We start from the raw sequence: 14,066 nt of genomic DNA, 5'->3' as shown, positions 1-14,066 counted from the left end.
TATATATATACACACATATATGTGTGTATATATATACATATATATATATAGATCTTGTCTCCTTTCCTCTGACCCAAAGTAACACCTACCAGTTTTGCTCACCACCTAAGCTTTATTTTATTACTAGAATTACATGTTATGATTTATTTGATCCTAATCTGTGCATGGTCTGTTTTAGCTCCCTTTTCTATATGTGGTTACACAGTATTTTAGTGGGAATTGCTGTTTTGTTTGCAAAAAAAATTAATCTGTCGAAATAAATAATTTTTAGCAACACCTGGGTCCGGAAGGTTTCAGGTTCGAGTCCACCAGGTGCCAAGTTGCCACTGAGGTGCTCTTAGCATGGCACCGAGTTAAAAGCAAAGGTCCCATTTCGTTGTGTTCAGAGGTGTGCTCTGTCATAATGACAGGTAGTTCACTTCACTTTGACTTACGTTTATTCAGTGGGTCATATCAGCAAAATGGTAATATCGCCAATATTTGCCTTCATTTTGGTTGTTACAATGGTGTGAACAGCCCATCTGTTTCTTGAGTTATATTAAAAAATAAATCATAGTTCGGGCAAACACTCTTACTGTAATAGTTTTACTGTATCCAAATCAAATAAAAATATAATAAAAAAAGAAAACTGGACATTGAGACCTTAATAAATATTGGCAAAGGCATGTTGATCCAATCAGTGAAGACTTCCCCATTTATTAGTAAAGCTATGACAGCAAGGATAATATTTTAAATGAGCCTGATCTTTTTTTTCCTTCCACTTTTCTGCAGAACACCAGTTCCATCCCAGGGACAGTAAGTCCCCACGGTCAGATTGTCGTGCCAACTTCCTCCCTACAGCAAGGGAATGTTACGGTTTCAGCGGTTAACCCTACGCACGTGGTTCCAGGTAGGTTATAATGAGATACATTCTCGCTCTAGTTTTTGGTTTAAGTACGCAGGTTCCACTCTTAAGCTCTGCCATTTATATTTAAAACATCGCTCTTACTTACAGGTGGCACAGTATACCAGCCAGTTACAGTTGTCACTCCTCAAGGTCAAGTGGTAACACAGACTCTTTCTCCAAGGACAATACATGTCCAAAACAATCAGGTAGTATTTCTATCTCTCTTTGGAAGGTGTCGATGTAAACTATCGTCTAGATTTGTTTTATTACAAAGACTGATTTTCTTTTTCTATCACAAACGGAGGTTTCGGGTGTTTTATTACAAAGACTGATTTTCTTTCTGTCACAAACGGAGGTTTCGGGTTGCCCTTAAACTGGAGAAAATTATCATTTGATTGAATGTTTATAATTGGTAATCATAATTTTATTGTTTTAAACTTAGCTTGAACTTAGCTTGAACTTAGCTTAATCAATATTTTGGGGGACAAATTAGAAACATACCTAATCAGAGTGTTTATGTTTAGCTCCAGCTGCAGTTTCACCAGGACTTGAATCTGTTTAATCATGATGACAACTCCACCAAGACCAAGCGTGGTGTTCTACCCAAACATGCCACCAATGTCATGCGCTCCTGGCTCTTTCAGCATATTGGGGTCAGTCGGTTTGGTATCCTTTTCTGTGTATTGCTCGAAATAAGACATTTCAAACATTTACACTTTGTCTGCTTGTTCTGCAGCACCCGTATCCTACAGAGGATGAAAAGAAACAGATTGCAAATCAAACTAACCTGACACTTTTGCAAGTTAATAATTGGTAGGTTTGTTTAACTCTCCCTATTTAGTCTTTTATGTATATATCTATGTATGTATATATATGTATGTATTTATCTATATATGAGTATGTGTATATATATGTATGTATATATGTGTGTATAATAATAACAACAGCAGCAATAATAATAGGGAAATCATTTAACCTTTGGTTTTTTTTTTTAATTTTTTTTTTTTTTACCAGGTTTATAAATGCAAGAAGGCGAATTCTGCAGCCTATGCTGGATGCTAGTTCATCAGAGACGCCCAAAGCCAAAAAGAAGACTCAGCCAAACCGGCCACTGCAGCGATTTTGGCCTGATTCTATCGCCACAGGGGGAGGAACAGAGCAGCATGTAACCATGCCAGATGGTACATATCAATGTTTTTACAATACCCTTTGTAAGCTTGTCAGCTGGCTAGTATTTGGTATAACAGCACATTGTACATACTTCCACCCAAAGGTGTGCCCACTTTGTGCAAGGAAGAGTAAGCAGAAATTCAAAGCACGTGGGCTTCATCACCACACATAAACACGCTGCATATAAACACTGCTACTCCACACATAAACACGCTGCATATAAACACCGCTACTCTAATCTAATCTAATCTTATCTATTTAAGAATAAATCCTAGGCAAATTAATGTTTTACACTTGTTCGATTCTCAACATTTCTTCTGATCAGGTACAATGGTGACAATGAACATGGAAGGTCTGCAAAGCCTGACGTCAGATGGCGCAACGCTAGCTGTGCAGCAAGTAATGATTGGAGGCCACAGTGAAGATGAGTCAGTGGACAGCGGTGAAGACAATGATGATGATGCAGACATGACTGGATTGACCCTGGACAACAGTGATTCATTGCAGTAGATCCTGCATTGCCCTCCTTCACCGAATCTCCCTTCAAAAACAAACATACAAATCACTATAAAAGATTAATGGAATTATCTTCAAATAAATTATAGTACTTAACCCTGTTAGGTTTACATGGAGCACAATGCGGGATATAACAGAAGCGCTTCTACTTTTTTCCTCCGAGCCGCCACCCTGCTGACACCCATCTGTTTGTGCTCCATGTGTCTTCATCAGGAGTTGTTTTTCAGAAACTGTAGTTATTGTTTGAGTGCACTTCTAATCAATTTCGCTTCAAAGGGTTAAATTAAACAAAACCCAAAGAAAGGAAGTGTTTGAAACACAGAGGCTAGTTTTGTATGTCTGCTAATAAATGTGAACCTCCCCGGCTCCTCCATTCCTTGTCCTACATGATTTCCCTTTCAACACTTCAAAATAATATCTATAAGAGTTTGTCTTCACTTTTTGCATGCTTTTAAGTAGGTGTTAACACTCTTACTAATGACTCCACTGCTCAAAAAAAAAAAAAAGAATAAGTGAGAAAAAGTTGATAGGCTTATTTTTATATTCACAAATATAAAACAGGTGGGCTTGTCCTTTTTTTTGTCTTCTGCTGTTTTGTAATGGATATTTATGTACGGATGATAAAGGTAGCAACCCTGTTGTTCAGGGTTCTTTGATGTTTTCTACAAAAAAAAAAAAAACAGTGCTTAAAATTGCTATCCTAATTGGTACACAGAGTATTCATAAGGCCTTATGTGTGTCGTTTCTCTAAGAATTGTTGCAAAATGCACAAACGGAAACTGACAGTGTGTAACATACATGTTTTTATTGTTTTACTTGGAACAGTGCATGCATCATATTTGAAATTGCACAATTTAAAACACTATGCTGTTATCACAATTATCAGGATCCACATGTCAACTGTAAAGAAGCATTGGAATTTTGCCATCATTTAACTTTTTTATGGTGATACATGCTACTGCAGTGAGACTATGTAGAGTACCTGGACTCTGCCTGGACATTTGCCTCAAAGCTTTCTATTTTGGAATAAATGATGCGTAACTTTACTGTGCTTGTCTGCATTGTATGATTCAGTCATGTTTTGCCCTAAAATGGGACGTTATCCTTTGTAGTTGTGGTTCCTTTTCAAATAGAAAAATCATCGTTCATTTCTTTGTTCTTGCAGAATGATAAGCCTCTTCTCTCTGAAATGACAAGACAGGGTTAACGTTAATTTGACCACACAAGATGGGACAAGATGAAAATCATTGTAAGGACAAACGGTCTACAAAAATGCAAAGGACCGCACAAGGGTTAAATACCTGCAAATGGACAGGACGTTTGAAAAAGTGAAGAGAGTTCAATTTAGTCTTAAACAATTACAAGCCTAGAGGAAATTGAATTGGTCAAGTTAGATAACAAGGTTCACGCAATTTATGTACTAACTTTTTTTAAAAGTTCAGTGTATAGGATTGTGTGTCACAATCACCACAAGTGCCTCTAACTGCATTGTTAAAACATAGCACACTTCTGTGCCCCCAAATACCACATGCAATATATCCCACATTGTGTAATATTGAAATTGTAGACTTGCGGATTATTATAGTTGATACATATTTGGCAAATGCCTACCTATGAGTGGATTAAATGTGCCCGTCATTTCCTGATTTATCAAGATATTACATGCTTAGAAATTGTAATCTTTACAATTTTATAGCATTTATTTTAAAAAAAATGTGAAAAAAAAGTGTTGTAATCTTTACAATTTTATAGCATTTTTTTTTAAATTTGTGGAAAAAAAAAGTTGCTCAATTGCCCTTTACTGGAGTAAACTGTAAAGAAATACCAGGGACACAATAGAGAAACTTAAATTCCTAGCTGCCTTGCGAAAACCTTGGGATTCATGCAGATGTGCTGGACTATGTGGCTGGGAATCTAGGGGTTACTGCCCGTGCAACCAACATTGGGTAAGGAGATGTATAATTAGGGATTCCGAAATTTTCTAAGAAGTGTGTCTGATATTTGGGTAACAGAAAGAGCAACTGCCCTTTCCTAGTCCCGATTTATTTCTGATATTTGGGTAACAGAAAGAGCAACAGCCCTTTCCTAGTCCTGATTTATTTCACGCAGGACACCATCCATCCATCCATCCATTTTCATCCGCTTATCCGTTACCGGGTTGCGGGGGCAGCAGTCGCCACCCAAATCACATTGCACCGTACCAAACCTTCCTGCAGGTGGTGAGTCCACTGGAAGGTACCAACCGCCCTAAACGGGATTCGAACTTGCCCAGGAGGTGAACCCTGGGGTTCCACACCAATGACAGAGACATTGCCTCTGGGCCAAAGCGCCACACGCAGGACACCATAAATGAAAATCATATTATAATACCTTTTCTAGTTATGTGCTGAAAATGTCTTTCTTTCTTTCCTTCTTTCTTATCCAAAACCTATTGTCTTTATATTCAACAGGTATCTTTTTTTTAATCTCCCACAACTACCTGACTACCCAACCCTTTCTTTGCTGCCCTCTTCTGTGTGTTTTCCTGCATTTCTTTATTTCACAATCTTTCCTTGCCAACTGGAATTTTCTTTTTTTCAGGAGCTGGGCTTGGCCCCTTAGTTCCAGTGAAAGGAACTTTGAATGCTTCAGGATACCAAAACATTCTGGACAATTCCATGCTCCCAACCTTGTGGGAACAGTTTGGAGCGGGCCCCTTCCTCTTCCAACATGACTGTGCACCAGGGCACAAAGCAAGGTCCATAAAGACATGGATGACAGAGTCTGGTGTGGATGAACTTGACTGGCCTGCACAGAGTCCTGACCTGAACCCGATAGAACACCTTTGGGATGAATTAGAGCGGAGACTGAGAGCCAGGCCTTCTTGACCAACATCAGTGTGTGACCTCACCAATGCGCTTTTGGAAGAATGGTCAAAAATTCCTATAAACACTCTCCTCAACCTTGTGGACAGTCTTCCCAGAAGAGTTGAAGCTGTAATAGCTGCAAAAGGTGGACCGACATCATATTGAACTCTGGGTTAGGAATGGGATGGCACTTCAGTTCATAGTATGAGTCAAGGCAGGTGAGCGAATACTTTTGGTAATATAGTGTATATTGCTCTTTAACAGCTTTCTAGATAAATCTTAAGTTGCTGATATAATTAGTATGTTCTCTGGTAAAGCTAAACAGTGGGCAGCAGCATAATGGGAGAGGGCCCTGCACCTGTTTCGCCTTCTCCCCCCTCTTATACTCTATGCAAATAGATCGGGTTCACCTGTCACTTACCAGAAGATGATACTGATTGGCTAAGGCTTCTGTCTCGTTTGTGGCCAAGCTGGTCATTTTATTAAGGCCTCTGTCAAGTCTGGAAAAATTAGATTTTTCACATGGCCTCTATCAGCTTCCTGGGATTCATTGTGGAGAAAGTTAAGATAAAGGCAGTCCCGGGTGAGGTTCATGCCATGGCAAAGTGGCCAGTGACCACGTCCTGCAAACAACGCTTGTGCTTCCTTGGGTTTGTGAACTTTGACAGGTCCAAAAGCAGGACTGCTGCTCCAAAATTAAAGTCCTCAAAAGTCACTTTCGTTTGAACTACTGAGACATTTCAATCTTTCAAAGCTCCCAGGCTCTTTCGTGGGGTAACTCATCTAAACTTACCTGTCATCCTAGTTACCATGTTACAGTTTGTCCAGCAGCGGTTCTGGTGTCCTCTTACCAACCTCATGCTGGATTACTTCATCTCCTGGAGACTCCTCGATGTCCGTGGCCCCATATCACTTTGGACTTCATCACAGGCTTACCTCTTTCATCAGGTAATACTACCATCTGCACGATTGATGACCGATTCTCCATGTACACTTCATCCCCTTGTCCAAGCTCCCTTCTGCTACTGAGATTGAGGCCCTCCTTGTACATCACATGTTCAGATTGTTGATGTTGTGCAGATATTCTTTGCAGACGCCTTGTTAACATTGTCATGGCATAGAAATCACCCAGTAGAACACTCAAATCCCCAGTAGAGGCACGTCTTAGTGTCCCCTCCAAGGACTCTAAAAAGGCTGGGTACTCTGAACTGCTATTTAGTGCATAAGTACAAACAAGAGTTGGGACCTGTCGCCCGATCCAAACCCAGAAAGCTCCTAGGATCATTGGTACACACAAACCTCTCTACCACGGTAAGGTAGCGGCTCTAAGAAGGAGATGGAAATACCACAAGACTGATAACATATTTCTAGAATCTGAGTCTCTTATAGAGACTCAAAACTTCAGACATAAGATATTCGTTCTTTTTCTGGGTTGAAGTTCTATATATCAACAGTTTAAGCTGATTTTTCTGAGTTTTACTTGTCACATGTTTTTTTCTAAAAATAGGGGCAGTGGTGGCTTAGTGGTTAAAGAAGCGGACTTGGGTCCGGAAGGTTTCAGGTTTCAGGTTGGAGTCCGCCAGCTGCCAAGTTACCATCTGAGCATGGCACCATCCCCACACACTGCCCCCCAGGCGCTCAAAAAGCTGCCCACTGTTCACTTTGGTGATGGGTTAAATGCACAGGTCAGATTTCGTTGTGTGTAGTGATGTGTGTCACAATGACAAGGAGTTCGTTTTCCTTCCTAAAGGGATAGCTGCCGAAACATTTGAAATTTGACTGACCTCCATTTGCTGGTGGATCCAACCTAGTGATTGTGGGATGCTAGTGTAAACACCTGGCTTATTTCTCATAGCACAGCCAATCCCCCAGCTAGTTGCTCCAACTAATTTCCATCCAGATGAGTCCTGACAAGCCAGAGGACCACCGCTGTCCCCCTGAAGAAATACAAATCAACAAGTACAAAGAGCATTAAAAACTGAAAACATTCAATTTCCATTTCATTTGACAGGCTCTGAGAGAGACACATATCTACTCCATTCTGAACTCCTATTGTGGCCATATAAAATTTAAAATCCATACCAATGGGAAGGAATACAAAAATGAATTCTAATCCAAATATGTCTTAAATCATGTGCCTGATCACACTTGTTTTTTTAAACTGTGTACAGTCTTTTGCATTTCATCAGTGAATCAATCCTTCAGTCCTCTACCTTCACTGGTATTTAATCTGGAAATATCAGTGGCACTTCCTCTCTCCTTCCATGAAATATTTCATATGTAACATTTAATATTTGTAAATACAATATAGAATGAGACAATATTGTGGATACATTTAATTTTATAAAATAATTCTATTTTAAAACCTATTTACAGATATTTTTTTCTCTTCTTCTCTCTTTAACTTAATGAAGTTATTATTCCTTATTTCCTTACTTATTCCTTCCTAACTCCCTACACTCCCCTCATGACTATCTTCTACAGTTCATGTCCTCTTTTTTATATTCTGGAAAGCACTGACAGACCATGTGGCAGTTGGCTCACCACCTTATCTGTGATTTTTCACAGTTTTTTGACAATGCATTTCACCCAAGAGCCCATTGCAACACATACCTAAATTCTGTACCACACCTTTACTCTACCCACTCTTTTACATCCTGCCATGCTATTCTTGGTTCAGTTGGTGCTTTGCCTTTTGACTAGCCTACAGACTCCTTTCTAATTTTGCTATGATGTAACGTTGTACATTACCACAATACAGTCTTCTCTTAAGGATTGTATTAATATATAGCATTTACCGCATTTTCTTACTTAAACGTTTCTAGAGTACAAGTCGCACCAGCCAAAAAATGTACAATGAAGAAGAAGAAAACATATACAAGTCGCACCTGAGTATAAGTCGCAAACACAGCCATAGGATGAAAACAATGTGACTTATAGTCCGGAAAATACGGTCATCTTTTTTTCAGTATCTTTCAGAAAGATCCTTTTCAAGTGTTGTAAATGTTAACCATGAATTTTTTTCCATCCAAGCATCTTGGATCTTAGATCTTGGACATCACTCTTTGTCCTCTTCTCAAATTTTACCAAAGCATCCATTAAGCTCCATGTTGCATAAAAAGTGGCATTCGGTCTAATCCAATTTACCAATCTACAATCTACATCTTCAGCTATAGCACTCAATAATTTGTTTTCACCCCGCTTCATTTATATACAAATTAACCTGACAATTTTAACTATACAGTATTCCTTTACGGTCCAAAGCCTTTTTCACCAACAATTCCTTAAACCGTTGTGAAATCCACTCCTTCCATTGCCATGATTATTTTTATGCATGTTTTTTTTCTGTGATACTGCACCTGACAGGAGTCAACTCCTCCTTCCAGATATCCTGCACATAGCATCCAGGAGGAAATGAGACCCCCATAAACTTCACGCTGGTTACATGTCTTAGTGGAGAGAAGCGGGACCATAGCTGAACGGAGAACCACACAATCTACTCCTGAAAAAAAAAGATTGCAGCATTGCTTTACATTAAAAATACAGCAAACTTGGATACAGTAAACTTGGATAAAAGCGCCTTCATATTTTCACTATTACTTGGCTACTGATGTACCCCTAAACTACCACAAATACATTTTTTTTCTTCTTAGTCCTTAGTCTTAGTCCTTAGTTTAACCAATTTTGAGCATTTTCTCTTGTCATGAATTTGTTGCCTGCAACTCATTCCAGACTGTAGATGAAGATTTCTCTCCTATTCTCTCAAGTTGTACAAGTACAACTAAATTTAAAAGTGCAATCCTATAGTGCACAGGCAGGATAAAATAGCACAGTAAAACCTTTGTGACCCAAATCAGTAAATTCCTGGGAAACATGATGTGAGACGACCCCCCCCAAAAAACCTCTTGTGACCCACCTGAGGGTCGTGACCCAGTCTTTGGGAAACTATGTTGTAGTGCATGTGCGCAGTTATGCTCCATGACCCAGTCTTTGGGAAACAATGTTGTGGTGCATGTGCGCAGTGTTCTGTTTCTTGTGCTCGGCTTGGTTAGTGCTGGTCAAGTTATGCTCCGAGTGGTTTTACATGCACTGTGGCCGACAACAGTGCTGATTACAGGTGGGATAATAAACCGCTTTCTGATCAAATAAATGCTGTCTTACGGGTATGGGAGGAGGAACAGTAAGAAGAGGAGGAGAGGAGGAAAAGAGGATTTTGAAGAAGCTGGGTTGAAAGCAATAAAGAAGTTTAGAACAAGTTATTTTAATTGTTATTTAATAACAATAGTTCTTCAGAGCACAAAGGGTTGGGTCCCCGAGAATACTGTGTGCCCAGAGCCCAGAGTTCAATATGATGTCGGTCCACCTTTTGCAGCTATTACAGCTTCAACTTTTGTGGGAAGACTGTCCACAGGGTTGAGGAGAGTGTTTATAGGAATCTTTGACCATTCTTCCAAAAGCGCATTGGTGAGGTCACACACTGATGTTGGTCGAGAAGGCCTGGCTCTCAGTCTCCGCTCTAATTCATCCCAAAGGTGTTCTATCGGGTTCAGGTCAGGACTCTGTGCAGGCCAGTCAAGTTCATCCACACCAGACTCTGTCATCCATGTCTTTATGGACCTTGCTTTGTGCACTGGTGCACAGTCATGTTGGAAGAGGAAGGGGCCCGCTCCAAACTGTTCCCACAAGGTTGGGAGCATGGAATTGTCCAAAATGTTTTGGTATCCTGAAGCATTCAAAGTTCCTTTCACTGGAACTAAGGGGCCAAGCCCAGCTCCTGAAAAACAACCCCACACCATAATTCCTCCTCCACCAAATTTCACAGTCGGCACAATGCAGTCTGAAATGTACCGTTCTCCTGGCAACCTCCAAACCCAGAGAATTATGGTGTGGGGTTGTTTTTCAGGAGCTGGGCTCCTGAGTCCTGACTAGTGTACAATGCTCACGCTCACCATGAAGCAAGTCACAGACACCGCTGTGTCTTCTTGATTACAGCATTAGAATGTATGCACCCAGTCAGATGTTCCTCTATGTACACACCTGGGAATCTGTAGTCTCACACCCCTCCACACACTATTGACTCCACACTCTATGAACAGGGGCTGAGTGTCCACTTTCTGATGCTGTTCCTGAAGTAGGTGGGGGTGGAGTCATGTGTGATGAAGGTAAACAGCAAAGGGCTCACAGCCCTGAAAGGAGCCAGTACTTAGGCTGAGTACTGAGGAGATGTGGGGTCCAACCTTAACCCTTTGGGAACAGTCTGACATGGGACCTGACCAGACATGGTCAGGTCCCATGGCTTTCCTTTACAGCTTTCAAGTTTTTCAGTCTACAATGGGTATTATCTGAGTCTCCCCTTCATTAGCTCTAAAATTGAGTGGATCACTACAAGTGGCAACCCAATGGATACCCTGCTAAACAGTTACAATATTTCTTTGGTTTTTCAAACTTGTACAGACGATTAATCAGAAATTATAATTAACCAAAACACACCACTCCTGTACTCCGGAAGCTGACAACGCTCTCAAATTCTTGAAAGAAGAAATGTATCTTACCTGTTACCTCTCTCACCCAGATCCCACTTGCGTTTGTAGTACAGGTGGATGCTTCAGACATTAGTAGAATCGGTGTTGCCCCGGAGGGAGGGCTCATGATAAATAGATGCATCCCTGTGCTTTCTTTTCTAGAAGACCTTCACCCCGGCACAGTGGAGCTGTTGACAGTATTGTTGGTGCTAGCTGAATGAAGGCATTTGCTGGAGGGATGGAGTAAAAAACCTAACCTACCTCAGTACGACTAAGCAGCTCAACTCTTGCGAGGCTAGAATGATACTGTTCCTGTTTTTCCACTTCATGCTCACATACTGACTTGGTTCCTGCAACATGAAGCCAGATACCACTTCCAGACTCACGGAGGTTGATGAGACTCCTGAATGTGTTATAGCCATAGTGACATAGTAGGTGGAGGAGTACACTGGGCAGGGAAAGCTTCTTGGCCCGGTCCAGAGCAGGTCTCGTTTGCTGGGGTGGGCACATTCCACAAAAATCACCTGTCATCCGGAATATCACCTTTAGTTTCTTGAGGCAACAGTTTTGGTGACCAACCATGTCTCATCACACTCAGGACTTTGTTGACTTTGCAGAGTCCTTGAAATGAATAAAAAACAGAACCAAAGAATCAGCTGATAAACACCGCTCCCTCCTATCAACTAGGACAAAAGGTATAACTATCAGACCTCCCTCTTTAGGCTGAGAGTTGGAAGCCATGTTTCATTGGTTCCCAACAGGAACGGTCTGACATGGGACATGGGACCTGTCCTTGAAATGAACAAAAAACAGAACTAAAGAATCAGCTGATAAACACCGCTCCCTCTTATCAACTAGGACAAAAGGTATAACCATCAGACCTCCCTCTTTAGGCTGAGAGTTGGAAGCCATGCTTCATTGGTTCTGTCATGCCTGCTGCAGCACTGCAATCATGAGATTGGGTCCACCTGTGCTCACCGGCTGTCGCTGATGAGCGAGCAGCATATTTAAGCCGTAGCCATACACTCCTCGCTGCCAGATTGTCTCGTCTGTTCGTGAGGACTGCAGGTCCTCGTTCAATTTCCAGTTGTGGAGATTTCCTGCTTTCCAAGTCTTTCCTGTCATGACAATCAACGCCCTTTCTCACCTGCTTTCTGGACAAGATGTGTCCCACCGTTGTTGAGGAGAGTTTTTGCAGTTTTCGGCTCTGCCTTTCCGCTCCTGTTTTGGTTCCTTTGTGCCTTTTAACCCTCCTGTCGTCCTTGGGTCAAAATGACCCACCGCTGTGTTAAAACCAAATAAATATCCCCTAAATGATATTTTTTCAACTTGAAATTTGATGACTTTTCCTAGATTGACCCCAACATTAGAAAAAAGTGAATTGTTGCCTTTTTTCATATTTCAATGTAAGCTGTACAAAAAAAGGTACAAACATTGTTTTCTTCATTGAATTATCTCTGTGCTGAGTGTGCATTATAACATTCAATAGGCTCTGGAGCTGATTTGATCAGATGTCCAACAAGACTTCTCTGATTCAGAAGAAGAAGATGGGGAGGAATAGAAGCATCCCGGAGCATGATGAATCATCTTCAGAAGAAGAAGAAATCCCTGAATCTGAGAGAGAGACTTTCCTTTCAAAGAACGTCAAAATAACATGGTCCTTGGCAGCATATGACAAACACGGCAGGGTGGCACAACAAAATGTCATGAGGATGACCCCATAACCCACAAGATATGCCGTTTCTCATGCCCATGACATTGTCTTAACATTCTACATGTTTATCACACCAGCAATAGCAAAAAAAAAAAAAATCCTGGAGATGCCAAATCTGGAGGGTTTTCGCAAATATGGAGACAGCTGGAAAAGAATGGATGAGACTGACCTGCATGCTTACTTAGGGCTGCATTCAAAACTTTTTGCTTTCTTTCCTAAGCTATAGAAACACTATACAAATATTGCTTACTACCTATACAGTAAACAATAATACAATTGACAGTGTCATAGCAATGAGTGTTATCTTGAATAAATGCAGTCTTTCTGCCAGGTGAAGAGGGAATACTCAAGTATTCACACAATTTGTGGTGAATGACAAGTTGTTTCTTCAAGCAAAATAAGAATTGGTGTTTAACATTCAATCAATTGGGGGTTTAGTCAAGACGAAATAAGAATTGGTGTTTAAAATTCAATCAATTGGGGGTTTAGACAGGTCAATTTGACCCAGAGGACATTGGGTGTATACAGAATATGAGGACAACAGGAGGGTCTTTTAAGGTTCCACCCTAAGGTTCCACCCTATGAAAATGCACCTTACCTTACATGTGCCTGTGATTACGCCGGTGAACTCCAGCCCTTTGAGCCCTGTGGCTGAACTCCCTCCACCTGCCCAGATCATGGACGATCACCATGCCTTTACCATCCAGTGGCTCCTGAATTTTTGTTGCAGCGGTAGCGGTTGGCAGTACATTATAGATTGGTAAGGTTAAGGCCAGAGAAGAGCTCTTGGGTGTTTAGCTCTCTTAATTTGGATCCCTCTCTTATCATTGGTTTTCACAGGGCTCATCCTGATAAGCATAAAGTGCTAGGAGACACGGTTGGAGATAACTGTATAAAAGGGGGTATTCTAATTTTGTTTGTATTACACCTGAAAGTAGAGGAAGGTTCTATAAATAGAATTTACTTCAGATAGGGACAGTTTAATACGGTTGTAATCAGAGGTGGGACCAAGTCATTGCTTTGCAAGTCACAAGTAAGTCTCAAGTCTTTGCACTCAAGTCCGAGTCAAGTCTCAAGTCAAGACAGGCGAAGTCCGAGTCGAGTCCAAGTCAAGACCGAAAAGTGTCAAGTCAAGTCCCAAGTCTTGCGGTTTCTGTTTCGAGTCCTTTTCTAGTCCTTTTAAAGAAAATAATGATATATTTACACAGATCACTGCCGCTTGTTTTTTGTTGACCACTTTGTAGTTTTTAAATCTGAACAACACAATCTTTGGTATCATTTTCTCTCACCCGAGCGTTGTTTGACATGTCTTCCACATCGGTTGTCCCGCAATTTGATTTGCTCGATGCTATCGCGTCAAAACAACGTGGGTATAATTTGATTGGATGTTGTGCCGACAGCACGTACACACA

General features: G+C 40.9%; 2 protein-coding genes across 4 annotated transcripts in view; one reads left to right on the top strand and one right to left on the bottom strand.

Annotated features, from left to right (window-relative positions):
* The window catches only part of pknox1.1 (pbx/knotted 1 homeobox 1.1), a 14,592-nt gene extending 10,974 nt beyond the window's left edge, over window positions 1-3,618 (top strand). For all 3 annotated transcript variants that reach the window (XM_008327764.3, XM_008327763.3, XM_017039932.2), the window contains 6 exons: window positions 772-889; window positions 995-1,092; window positions 1,411-1,539; window positions 1,623-1,699; window positions 1,901-2,067; window positions 2,382-3,618. In XM_008327764.3, the coding sequence (XP_008325986.1) occupies window positions 772-889; window positions 995-1,092; window positions 1,411-1,539; window positions 1,623-1,699; window positions 1,901-2,067; window positions 2,382-2,566 (774 nt within the window). In that variant the 3' untranslated portion in view covers window positions 2,567-3,618. The remainder of the gene's footprint in view (window positions 1-771; window positions 890-994; window positions 1,093-1,410; window positions 1,540-1,622; window positions 1,700-1,900; window positions 2,068-2,381) is intronic.
* A 3,466-nt stretch (window positions 3,619-7,084) lies between these two features.
* tmprss3a (transmembrane serine protease 3a) overlaps window positions 7,085-14,066 on the bottom strand; it is a 22,995-nt gene continuing 16,013 nt past the window's right edge. Inside the window, exons 9-11 of the mRNA XM_025063697.1 lie at window positions 12,824-12,841; window positions 8,778-8,893; window positions 7,085-7,355 (exon numbers count right to left, since the gene is read on the bottom strand). Coding sequence (XP_024919465.1) covers window positions 7,134-7,355; window positions 8,778-8,893; window positions 12,824-12,841 — 356 coding nt within the window. The 3' untranslated portion in view covers window positions 7,085-7,133. The remainder of the gene's footprint in view (window positions 7,356-8,777; window positions 8,894-12,823; window positions 12,842-14,066) is intronic.

Source organism: Cynoglossus semilaevis, chromosome 16 (genome assembly GCF_000523025.1).
Source record: "Cynoglossus semilaevis isolate Cse_v1.0 chromosome 16, Cse_v1.0, whole genome shotgun sequence".
Classification (NCBI taxonomy): Eukaryota; Metazoa; Chordata; class Actinopteri; order Pleuronectiformes; family Cynoglossidae; genus Cynoglossus; species Cynoglossus semilaevis.
Note: the sequence above shows the minus strand (reverse complement) of the source record. Positions and strands in the feature narration are given on the sequence as shown.